Below are 12,367 nucleotides of genomic sequence, written 5' to 3'. Positions count from 1 at the left end.
CGATTTTCTTTCGGCAGAAACATTGGGAGTTCTCATTTCTGCTGACACTACTTATCTTGATTCTTTCCAAATTTTTGTAAAGACGTAATATAAAATATAACAGCTCAGAAGGCAACGATAACATTGTAGAATCGCAAATAGAGCCCCACCTCAGCTAAGAGTTAAGTATTGAGGATCCTTCAAAGAATTTTAAACAGGAAGCCTGGGTAAGGGGGGTCAAATGGTTTAACCTGCTCCCTGTGCATGGCATGTTACATGAAGCACACACGGGACTCAGAGCCCCAGAGAAGGGCCATAAAAATGCACTCTGATTTGATGAAATGATTTATGATTTCTGAACTATTCCTTTATAAAGAAATGTAAAGTGACTGAGAACACGGGGGATTGTTTGCTGGAATGCACTGTGAAGCTAGAAAAAGAAAAACAGGGAAATATTTGTGAGTTCAAAAAGCTTTTTGACATCTGCTGTTTTTTTTTTTAAGATAGTGCAGAAAATGTGCCTTTTCTTTCCATCTGATTCCAGCTGACACAATGCCGGAGGCCTCGGTGGAGCACACAGTAGGCCCGCAGCAGGTGCTGGAGAAATGAGTCTGAAGTATTGTAACATTACTCAGGACCACATTTGTGTTTGTACTGTTTTTCCTTTTATAATTTCATCTGTTAAGCGCTCTCCCCCCGCCCCCCCCCCCTCTTTTGGGGATGGGAGTGACTTTTATTCTAAACAAAGACTTGGTAGATCCAGGGGTGGGGGGGTGGTGTGCGCAGTGACCTTCTCTGCAGACTCCTGGGTCCCCTGTTTGCCTGGGGTCCTGAGGAAGGGGTAGGGACCGGGCCGTGGCCCGAGCTCCGCCATCCCCTCCCGCCCCGCCCGCCTGTTGTCTGGGCATCCAGAGAGCGGGGAAACAGTCGTGTGGGCCAACTGCCCGAGCCGGGCGGGGTCGAGGCCGAGGTCAAGGTCGGCGGAGAAGCGGCTATTGATCCGGCTTGGAACGCGAGACAGGGAGCGCAGCAAGACTAAAGGGGGAGCTGTGAGACCAGACATTAACAGCTTTCGGCGCTAATGATGCCCGTGCCAGACGGGCAGAGGGAAAAAAAGGAGACTGGAGCGGCAGCTGGGATCGCTCGCTGCCTGCGCCCGGCCGCCTCCGGGGAGAGGAGGAGGAGGAGGGCCAAGGGGCCAGCGCCGGGCTGGGCAGGGCCAGGGCAGCCTCTCCCCGGCCGCCGCGAGGTGGAGCGCGCCGGCGGGCGGCGGCGTGTCCGGCCCTGCGCCGGCCCGCCCGCGCGGCCCTTTCCCGCCGTCGGGGCAGCGCGGGGCCAATGAGGAAGTGCTCCCCGGGTCAGTCGCGGCCCGCGCCGCCCCCTGCCCGCGACTTCCTGCTGGGGGTGGGGCGGGGGGCCCCCTCCCCAGACTCGGCCGCGCGAGCGCGCGGGGCTTGGCAGCTGCAGCCCGGGCCCCTGAGCGCCCCGCGCACTCCGCGGAGGGCCCCCTTTCTTGAAGGAGGCTGCCCCGTTCCCCGCAGCCATAGACCGGTCCCCCTTCCTTGTAATCAGCCCCCCCGTCCCCGAGGACAAGGGTCGTGCGTCGGGATTTCGGGTGCGGGAGCGCAGGCGACACCGGGCTGCAGGCGCGCCGTGGCCATCCGAATCCAGACCTGCCCCCTTGCGCTGTGTGACCTTGGGCAAAACGCTAACCCTCTCTGGAGTTCACGCCGCCAGTTCTCGGAAAGAGAGCGCTAACAGCTCTCCCAAATTTAAGAATCTGGGCGGGTTGGGATGACCGGTTTATGGTTTTCTTAAGTTTATTAAAGGTGCGTGTGGGCATTTTTTTCTTAGGCCACTTTCCTGGAAAGATTTTCGCGGTGAGGCGAGATGGGAGGAGAGGGAGGCGCTTCTAGACTTTGGACCACGTGGAGGTGGGGTGTGGGTTAGGAGTAGTGGGCAGCCGCGTGCAGTCCCGGATGGTGGTGGGGAGCGGCAGCACCAGCTTGCCCCCGCCCCGCCTTCCACCGCCCGGTCTCCGCTCACTGGGCAGCCGACCCTGCCGCCCAGTCCACGAAACTGCGTGCTGGGGCACATTTTATTGTGATTCTTTTTCGGGGGGTGGTTTGGGCGGGGAGCTCTTTCTGTCCTCGCTAATGGGCGCTGCGCTCTGTTAAGTTGTTGGTACATTCGCCCCACCCTAGACCTTGGGGGCGATCGGAAGCCCCACGTGCCCCAAGGAAAAGGCCCCGAAGGAGGCGGCGCGCCTGGAGGCGTCACGGCCCCGCCAGTCGCTCGGGTGAAGCCGCCAGAGCCGGGCCTGGGGGCGGGGTGGGATGGGTGCAGCTGGGCTCGCCCGTGAAGCCCAGCCCTGAGCCAGGCCCCGACCCGCCCTGGCCGCTTCCCGGCCCAGATCAGAGAAACCCTGAGAAGGGAGAGGGGTCCAGCCGCGTGGCGCGTCCAGCCCCGGAGGTCAGATCATCAATAGACGAAGGTGGCCGCGGCCTGGGCAGGGACGGGGCTGGGGGTGGGGGAGGAGTGGCCTTGTCCCCGGGCCACGGACAGGCCCCCACAACTCCTCTTGTCCTCGCCGGCTGGAGACCAAACGGCTGACGAGGCAGCTGTGTCCTTCCCAGTCTGACGGGCGATTTCAAGTCCTGCCCCGGGCGGAGGAGCGCTGGGTGGGGGGCGTTAGTTTCAGGTTGCGGTAATTGTCAGGGGGCGGGAGGGAGCTGGGGGACCTGAGGGGGTCACCCACAGGAGGACCTTCAGAGAACCGGCCCCGCCTACTTCTGGGTCAGCACGTACAAGTCCCTCTCCCACGTGGAGCGCCCCTGCCCCCTTACCCAACCTCTTCCCGCCGACTCTGGCGTTAGGGGGTGGGGCCCGGGTTTGACCCCCCAAGAGTTAATGGGGTGAGATGGAGGGAGCTCAGATTCCAGTGAACATTCCTTCCGGAATGGGACTCAAACAAGGTCTCATGTTCCCCCTCCCCACAATGTGGTCTTAATTCTCTACTCTTTCTGTCTTTTATTTTGTCCACTTCGCTCTTCCAGAGTTTGTAATATCGGGATTTATATGAAGATACTTTTTGGAAGTTTAAGCCCGACCCCCCAATAAAACAAAAGTAAAAACCAAGCTGCTTTTCTAGGGAGATGAAGCGGTTGATCATCTCCTCCAGTCCCCACGTCGACCCCAACCCTATTCAACTCCCCCCCCCCCCCCCCCCAGTCCAAAAGAGCTTTCCATGGGTGGGTGGAGACTTGCGTTGATTCAGCTTACTTCCACGCACACCGCACTCCGCCCCCCCCTTCTCAGGGGTCCTACTCCCGGGAGGGGAGGAGGGATGAAGAAGATTTTCCTTTATTTAGAAATATCCTGCCCACCGTGTCCCTCCCCTTGGCGGTGCCGGTGCACGAGATGAGGAGCGCACAAAAACGCTGGTTGCACGTGTGGCTGGCCTGGACTGCGGGTGTGCGCACTGGCGAGTGTGTGTGTGTGTGTGTGTGCGCGCGCGCGCGCGCGAGTGTGGCTCTGTGTCTGTGTGTGTGCTTTCTTGTTCTCTTACAGGGTACAATGTTAAAAAGCCACCGCTAGTCGCCCCCAGTGCTCCGACTCTCTGGGTCTTTTTGTCTCTAGTGCAGATTAAACGTCACGTCCGCACTTGAACTTGAATTTTATCCCATTGTACAGAGGCAGCCCCAGCCATAGAGAGACCGAGAGCTCCCAGAGAACCCGGACTCCGCCATCTTCACGTTGCAATCTATAGCTCCCAGTCCGCGCCCGCACCGACCCAGGCGCACTGGGCGAGCCGCCCCTCAGCCCCGCTCCCCCCGGGCCCGCGGCGCCAGGGGAGCGCTGGGGAGCGCTCGCGGGGACCCGGCAGCCTCTCCGGCCGGCGCCAGCCTGCCAGGTGAACTGGGAAGGAGCCGCTCCTGGAGTCCCCCCAGAGCCTCGGAAGGGTCAGTCTCCGAGAAAAAAAACAGGCAGCCCGCAGAAAACCCAGAAACAACCGAACCGAGGCAGTTTTACATTGCTTTGGGTTTTTGGAGGGGGCGGGGTGAGGGGGTACGAGACAAGTCCTCAAGTTTTCTTTTCTTTTTCTTCTTTATTTGTTTGCATTTTTTTTTCTTTTCCCCCCCCTCCTGGTAGAAGTGCGCTTTCCACCTACCAGACCCTGAAAGAAAGTGTCAGCAGCCGGTGCAAAATCCGGTTTAAGTTCAAGAAGACATTTGGAAGTCCAGGAGGCCGAGCAGTTTGAAGAAGTGTAAGCGATTTTTTTCCTTCAGAAGAATATATTTTTCAAGAAACCGGCCACTCCGCGGCAAGCAACAGCATTTTTTTTTTTTTTTTTGCCTCTTCTATTTTAGATCGAGAGGTTTTTCTTTTCTTTTTTGTCTTCTATTTTCCTTTTTGCAAACAAAACAAAAAACAGCATAGAAGAAAGAGCAAAATAAAGAAGAAGAGGAGAAGGAAGAGAGGGCAAGAGAGGAAGGGAAAAAAAACCAAAACACCAACCCGGGCAGAGGAGGAGGCGCGGCGGCGGCGGCGGCAGCGGCAGCGGCAGCGGCGGCGGCGGCTGGACCCCCCTCCCCCGGTTCCCCCCATCAGTGCAGCTCTCCGGGCGATGCCAGAATAGATGCCGGGGCAATGTCCCGCCGCAAACAGGGCAACCCGCAGCACTTGTCCCAGAGGGAGCTCATCACCCGTAAGTGTCTGCGGCGTGCGCGCGAGGGGCCGGAGGATGGGGCTCCGGGCGCCCGGGGCTGGGGACGCCGAGCCGGGCGCAACCGGGCCCGGCGCCGGGGCCGCCCGCGGGCTCGCAGAGGCAGCAGCGTCGGCCCAGAGCATGGTGGGGGGCGGGGGGCCATAGGAAAGTTTCTTTGCAGCCCGGGGAGTCGGGGTGCTGCGCAGTCAGACGCGCCTCGGGCTCGGGGGCCTGCGGATCGGGCTCCCGGCCGGGGAGGGGGCGCGCAGGCTGGAGGAGGTGTGTGTGTGCGCGCGGAGCCCGGCTGGACGCTCGCCCCTCCGAGCGGCGTGTGTGGCGGCGGCGGCGCTGGTGGCGGGGTTTGGAGAGGAGGGGGAGGGGGCTTGGGGGAGCGGAGGGGGAGGGGGGAGCCGGGAAGTGGGGAAAAGTTGGCGAGCGCGTGGGTCCGCGCTGACGGCGCGGGCGGAGGAGAGCGGGGTGCGCTCTGGGCTGGGGGCGATGCGGGGTTAGGGGCGGCCGCCGGCTTCGAGTCCCCGGTCGCTGCACCCGGCCGGGCAGGGCGCCGGCCACGCCGGTCCTGGGATTCCGCAGCCGCCTTTCTCTCCCCTCCTCTTGCTATTTGCAAAAGAATCCAGCTGCGCGGCTGTTTGCCGGGCTCATGCTCCCCCCCACCCCCCATTTCCCCACCTCCGTCTGTCTCCTGGGATGATCTTGTCTTCTTTCCCCCACTCCAAAAAAAGGTGGGGGGATTGGGAGCTGGTGAAAAATCCTCGCCACGGGGGAAAAAAAAAGGGTTGTCAGCTAGAAGTGCTGAGAGAAGTGCTTGTAAAATAGTAAAAAAAAAAAAAAAAAAAAAAAAAAGAGAAAGGCAAAGAAAAAAGGAGAGAGACCTATCAATCTCTTACCCATCTTTCTATCTCAGTTATCTTTCATCTTCCCTATCTAAATAAACAAGGCAGGTCGCAGTGGAAATCCACCGGCTGAAATCGCGTGGATTTCAAGCAAGTGGCAGGGCGGGCAAAGTCAGGCAGCGGGGCAGAGACGCAGCAGCTTCCAGCGCCCGGGTTGGGTTTATTTAGAAAAGGGAAAAAGCGAGCGAGAGCTGCTCAGGTACGGTGTGTGCAGGGAAGCTCGCCTCGGGTGCCCGCGCAGTTGCCGGGGAAGGTCGGCTCCCAGGGCTCCCCGCCCGCCGCAGCCCGCGGGGCCGCTGCTTCGCGGCGCGCGAACCCTTCCCCGCGGTCCTTTCTCTTGCGGTGCCTGGGTCGCTGTTGCTTTTTTTTTTTTTTCTTTTTATTGCAATAGAAATAAAACATCCTCTGGGTGCCATCGAGACCGCGGGCAGGTTGTGTTCCTGCAGTCCTCCGAGCGCCTCGTCGGGCTGGGGCCGGGCTCCCCGCGCGGCGCTGGAGAGGGCTGCGCGCCCAGCCGCCGCCGAGGACTGGCTGCGGGGCGGCCGAGAGCCGAATATTTATGTTATATTTTAAAAAATTTAAATAAATAAATAAATATATAAAGGGGTTCTCCCCTCCCCTGAAAACCCAGCGTAGGAGCCATCTGCTCGGAGCAATTGCTGCTGCCATCTCTCCTTTGTTACAGCAGATACATTAGTAAGAATTTGTGGGTTTATTATTATTTTTTGCGGAGGGGAATAGATGTTAAAGTGGGATCCGCCTTGGGAGAGGGATGCCTTTTTGGAGGGAGGGAGGAGGACTTCTTTTTTATTTTTCATCGTTGTAACATCAGGGAAGACTCTCTGGTTGCATTTAAAACAAAATATTTTGCAACCAGATTTGAGCCTGGGTTGATCAAGGTCCTTTTCGCCAGTTGACATTTCGTCCTTTACCAAGCTGTAGGAATTGCTTATCTTACATCCCACCTACCCCCCTTTAGATGGTGGAGTGTTGTTTGAATGTCTATACTTGGGGACGCCTGATTTCTTCAGGAGGCAATTTGCCCCACATAACCTCTATATAATTGCGAGGGTTGTTTTTGAGGAGGGGGAAAGTTGGGGGGTCGGGGAAGGGGGAGTTGTCCTGGGTGCATTGCCAAGCTGGTGGCAGCCAAAAGAGCCAGGAGTGTTTGCAGTTGTGTGTAAGGGGCAAAAAGCAGGTAGGTTTGCTTTCTTATGCTCTCTCCTCTTCTGGCATTCCTGGGACATCAGGAGAAAGCCCTGGCCAGAAGGACTGGTGGCAGCTGGGTGTGGGGGGCAAAGGGTGCCTGGTGCAACATCCTTCCATCCTTCATTTGTCCCAGATCTCTCAGCCTTACTCCTTGCTTGAGCGGTGCTGGGGACAGCCGGCTGACACTGGAGCGGTGGCGGGGAGGGAAGAGAGAGGCAAAGGACAAGAGAGGTGGGGAGAAGGAGACAAGGGGGCAGAGGATATCCCACCTGCCTTTCAGGGGCACCCGGAGCCCCGGGCATGTGCAGGGTTTAAGCGGGGAGAGTGATCCAACCAGTTTTCAGACAAGGCTATTTATTCTCAAAAAGCAGCTGGCTTTTCTGTCTGCCCTGTGTCACCCGGGAGGTGGGAGTGCAGGCAGAGGAAGGGCAAGAACTGGATGCAATTGAGGCTGCACGGCCTGTGGAAGTACCTCTCCACAGTGATGCAGGAGGTGTGGGTTTAGGGTGCTCTGGAGCCCTGGCCAGCGAAATGGGTGCTGTCACAGCCCGGACCCGAGGTTCACATTTTAGATTTTCAATGTGAAAGGAAGCACCTAAAACGTGGTGCATCTTCAGTTGGGTGGCAGCCCGCCGGCCTGTGGAGTAGCAGTTCTTGGATCTTTAGGGATGATGCAACTTAGGATAACTAATGGTCTGGGAAACCTGAAGAGCGCACAAATAGCATCGATAATCTTGGTGGGTGGTGGGGGGGCGCGGAGAAGGGCTCCATAATGAGCTAGTTAAATTTACAGGCAGGGCCAGTGAGAAGAGGAGTGAGTACCAAAGCCAGTGTGAGAGACAGCTGGGGATGAAAACCTGGGCTTCTGGTTTGTTTCAAAATGTTTGACCCAGATAGATATGGCTTTTAAAACCGGAGGACAGACACAGCTATTAATAAACACAAACACAAAACAACACATTGACGTTGTGAAGAGAGGAAGAAGACAAGAAGACGGGGCGCGAGTGACCAGGCAGAGGGAAAGGGCCGTGAGCCGGCTGTGCGGTGAGCGAGGAAGGAAATGCACTCTAGTCCGCCAGAGAGCTGTGGGGCTCTCCGGAGAAGCTAGGATGTCCATGGTAAATCACACAACCTCAGTGAACGGGATTTTTCAACAGCCCACCAACAGGTTTCCTTGGAAGATCAGTAATTTTCCTGGTGAATTCACGATCTTGCAAAACTAGAGACCCAAGATTTGACGCGGAAGTTAGGCTGTGTTAATTCCATGGTTGCCTTTTAAATTAGGTTTTGCTGTAGCTGTGTGTTTTGAAGGCAGCTGTGCTCACCATTATCTTCACTCCCCAGAGGATAGCCTATCTCCAGTGGTCCACATGTCTTTCAAAATTGGGCCTCCGATAAATTTCATAAGACCTGGGCCCCTCTTTCTTTTTGGTGGTTGTTCGGGGGAAGTTTGTCTCCCTTCTGCACAGAAGGGGACCCCCTGTCATTAGAAGTGTGCTATAAGTCAGCTGCTCTGATTCCACGGGAGAATAAAAATGTGTTCATCAAAGGTGTTATGCCAGGCTGATTTCATTCATTGGTAATTCACACCTGAGAGAAAACAGCCGGGAGCAGATTTTAACAACCTCTAATATTTTTAAAGGCTATTCTTTCCCTCCCGGAATATGATGTACATATGCCTATTTCTTTTTTTTTTTTTTTGTGGGGTGGGGGGAGGTTGCTATCTTCTTGTGCTTTGGCTTCTGCAGATTTTGTGTGGCCTTCAAAATATTTCGTAACAGAAAACGAGTCATTTCTCAAATGCTGGAGTGAATGCAATTGTTTTGGTAAATCTGGCCTTAGGAACGTGGAGGGAGGCTGAGGGCAGAGGGTTGGGTGTGACTCTTTGCTGACCATTGCGAGGGACTAAATGGGTCTTATTGATGGGAGGGAAGGCCAACTTTGGGTGCATTTGACAATAATTAGCATGATGTCTCAGGTGAGAGAGAAGCGTGCAAAAGAGTCCATTTACAGATATCAGTTTCCGTCCGACCCTAGGATGTACCAGTTTCTAGCTCCTTATCAGAATCGAGCTCTTGGCAGTGTCTTTTAGCTTAGAACATGGTTTGCACCAGCCTTCCCTTTTTCCTTTGCATCTCCTTTCTCGATCGCTTTGCATTCTCTGTTGCTTGTTGTGATAAAATACTTTCCAAAATAAACTTTCAGTTGAATTGGCTTTTGCTTGATGGCAAGGCTGAGACGCCGAGCTGTGCCTGGCGCCATTTGGCAGCTAGGGGGAGCCCGGTGCCCGTGTCATGGCTTGGCGCTTCCCTACAATGGGCCGGGAGCGGGCTTCCATCAGCGCCGCATCAGTTTACGTTGCTGCAAAATGTCTTAAGTGTGAAGTTGTAATATTGATTTTCCTGCAGAGATTCGAGTGGAGCCAAATGAGAATATAAGTTTGAGAAATCTGTTTTCAAGCTATGGACATTGATTCACGAGCCCTCGTTAGGTAGATGGGGGCATTTTTCTTTTTCTTGTTTTTTTTGAGCAATTAAAATTGTTCGTTTTGAATGGAAGTGTTTTCCCCGATTGGTCTGTGGTCTTGACTTTTTGAAAATTCCGTTGGGCGGTGGAGGCATTCGTGACGGGGCAAGAGGGTCAAGGAGGAGTGTACCTCATTTTGGCCGTTTCTGGGCTGCCTGTCACAGACCCAGGGAACAGCTGGGAATCGCTGCATTTGGGAATCAGGTACCTAAAAACATCTTGATGAATGGAAATCCCTTGACCTCAGATTTTATAACACTTGGATCCTCGGTTCCATTTATTAGATAATGTTCCCACTGTACTGAGAGAAATAGCACCACTCCCCAAAGATATAAAACGCCAACTCGAATAACATGTAAAAGTTTGTTTGGAAGGACTACATGCTTACGAGACCCAGCATGGCTAATCTTCGTCATCCCAAACAGTGCCCCACATGGATGGCTTCTAGTGAGGCTTTTTCTCCCCGACACGTGTGATTCAGTGCTGGGGAATATGTGTGCTTTTGGTCACGGGATTTCTGGATCTGTAATGTCGTCTTCTCCAAGTTCAAGAAATCTGCAGACAGTATGGTTCGCCCTGAGTCTTAATGCTCCAGTTCAATATATGGGCTGAGGAGGTTACCCTGTGACAGGAAAGAGTGCTTTATTCTAACCTGAAAGAGAAATAAATTAGGTCAGACAAAAGCCCAGCGCTGTCATCAGCTGCAGAAAGAGCTTTCACTCTCCAGCACAGAGGGCCAGCAATTTATCTGATGATTTCTCTACTTCATTTAATGTTTGAATTGAGCCCGTTGTAAGCAGATCGCGGCAGCGAGCTCGTTTGACAACTCAGAGATGTCACCTCGCAGCCTTGGGCTGGGCAGTGGCCTCTGGCCTGCAGAAAACTGTTGAAAAAAATCCACTTTACAAAGCCCCAGTCGTTTCCCTTGGAACTTGGGGGAGTCTCATAAGCTGTAACTAAACGCAGACAGCAGATATGACAATGCTTAAAAAACTATATATATGGGGGAGGGGAAAGATGGGGTTCTTGACCTTTGGGGATTGTTTCCTGCATCTCTTATGGCTTAAGGAAGGACCCTCAGGCTGTCTGATTAGGTCTTACTTTTAGCTGAAACTCTCCAAGGACTTTGGATTCTCACTTTAATGCTAGTGTCGCATCTGGGAGGACAAGGAAAAATAAATGCTCTTTGGGGACAGTGCCCTGCACCGCCTGGTCAAGTTATTGATGCCATCCTAGCATCCTTCTCTGAAGGTGGTGTTAGCTGTAGGCACGCGGACATATTTTTTAATGGGCAGAGGGCGCCGAAGAATGCCGGGAATGAATGTCTGTGTCATCCAGCGGCTCTGAGGATGGCTTTGTCACTTCCCAGCACAGTTTATTTACTCACAGATCGGGCCTGGGGTCCTGTGTGTTCTGTCCTCCCCGCTCTGCTCCCCACTCCCACAAATCTTCCTTCCTTCCCAGGGAGCCAAACGTCAGTGGGATCTACTCACTTCTCTTCGCAGCTTCTCCGCCCCTCCCCAAGCAAAGCCGTTTGTTGACTGCCTCCCTGGAGGAGTTGTTTTCCCGGGGCTTGTATAAAAAGCCGGGCTATTTGGAGCTAACATGAAAGCAGAGGGGCACACTTCTTGCGTCTTCTGCGTGAGCCGGTGAGGGGGTGGAAGGGGGAGCAGCATCATTTTTTACTGGCAAAAGTGACATCAGATTGAGGTTTGATTAATGGTGCTGCCTTTTCGGAGACTTTTGTCCGGCATTTTGACATATGCAAGTCTTTTGTGTCGTTGCTGAAATTCAGGAAATTCATTCTTTATTTCTTTTTCCGAGGCAGCTGATAATCCGCTTGGGTGTGGAATTAGCCAGCCCGAGCTATTTTACTAGAATGAAATCCCAGACTGCACAAAATTAACTAACTTCAAAGTAAAAAAAAAAAAAAAAATCCTCTGTTTCACACAACTTTCTTAGGACCCCTTCCACTGAGCTGCCGAAATGCAAGCACATTTGTAAATGTTCTGGTGAGTTCTCCACTAAAACACCACGCAAAAATGACTCAGGAAAGTTGAATGCCAATGTTATTGTGATTAACATGTGCCTCAGAAATGGAAGAGCTGCTAAGATTAAAAAAAAAAAAAAAAGGAGGGGGGGGAGTCATGTTTAAATTTCTACCTTGGAAATGAGACGTTGAAAGCAGCTTCTGCCCTTTTGTTGTTTTGCTGTCAGCCTCAGAGAATGTCCTCCAGCTAAAGGCTCACAGGCTGCGTCCTGTATGGAGCGTCCTTCTTTTCTCCTGCTTAGCACCTTTGAAAAAGCGTAGCATTAAATAAAACAAATCTCTTCATTTGGCCACAAAGAATGCTTTTATATCGCATCATGACGAGCCCTGTTGTGGCTCTGAAGATTTAAGGCATTGGCAGTTTTATAGAATCTTCTGAATGTGTTGAGAAGGATTTCTATAGTGGTAAATCTTCTTTTTTTCCTTCCTGTAAAGAACTATTTTATTTATCAAAACATAGGTCATTCCATTCTTTGGTATTGTGGACTGGGCTTTTTCTTAGTGACCTTTTAGTAATGGGCAGGGTCGTGAATACACCTGAATGCTGCTTTCCTTATTCATTTGGTCTTTTTTTCTGCTTGAGTGTGTGAGACCCGGCTTCCTGAGCTCGATTTTGGGGTTCTGGAGAGGTGGATGCAGTGGAGGGAGTGGGGTAGGTTGGACCAAATCTTTAGAGCAAGGTAGGATATTTTTTAGGGAGCTGTTTTTAATATGCCGAAGTATCCCGAAACTGGGCTGGGGGTGTGTAGGGCAGTGTGTGTATATGGGGGTCCTGCTCACGTCCTTGGAATGCCCCATGTAAAGTCTGGGGGCTGTGTGACGCAGGTTCTTCCTGCAGCTGAAACCTTTTCTGGGATCAGGAGTCCCTGGCTTCCTGGAATGCAGGCCAGGCCCAGGCCTTCCCCTGAGGGCCCTGTGGGCCAGACCCCTGGTCATTTTCACAGGAGGGAAACCCACCTTGCAGATAAGTTGGTACACTGGCAG

The 12,367-nt window shown here is 53.7% G+C and overlaps 1 protein-coding gene across 6 annotated transcripts in view; it reads left to right on the top strand.

Annotated features, from left to right (window-relative positions):
* Nucleotides 1-2,780: 2,780 nt before the first annotated feature.
* BCL11B (BCL11 transcription factor B) overlaps nucleotides 2,781-12,367 on the top strand; it is a 97,620-nt gene continuing 88,033 nt past the window's right edge. The window contains exons 1-2 of one of the 6 annotated variants that reach the window (XM_070249249.1): nucleotides 3,640-3,892; nucleotides 4,132-4,687. In XM_070249249.1, the coding sequence (XP_070105350.1) occupies nucleotides 4,630-4,687 (58 nt within the window). In that variant the 5' untranslated portion in view covers nucleotides 3,640-3,892; nucleotides 4,132-4,629. Of the gene's footprint in view, nucleotides 4,688-12,367 lie in introns of all 6 variants that reach the window. The other 5 variants (XM_070249248.1, XM_023628363.2, XM_023628362.2 and 2 more) reach the window with 5 other exon arrangements.

This window comes from Equus caballus, chromosome 24 (genome assembly GCF_041296265.1).
Source record: "Equus caballus isolate H_3958 breed thoroughbred chromosome 24, TB-T2T, whole genome shotgun sequence".
Taxonomy (NCBI): Eukaryota; Metazoa; Chordata; class Mammalia; order Perissodactyla; family Equidae; genus Equus; species Equus caballus.
Note: the sequence above shows the minus strand (reverse complement) of the source record. Positions and strands in the feature narration are given on the sequence as shown.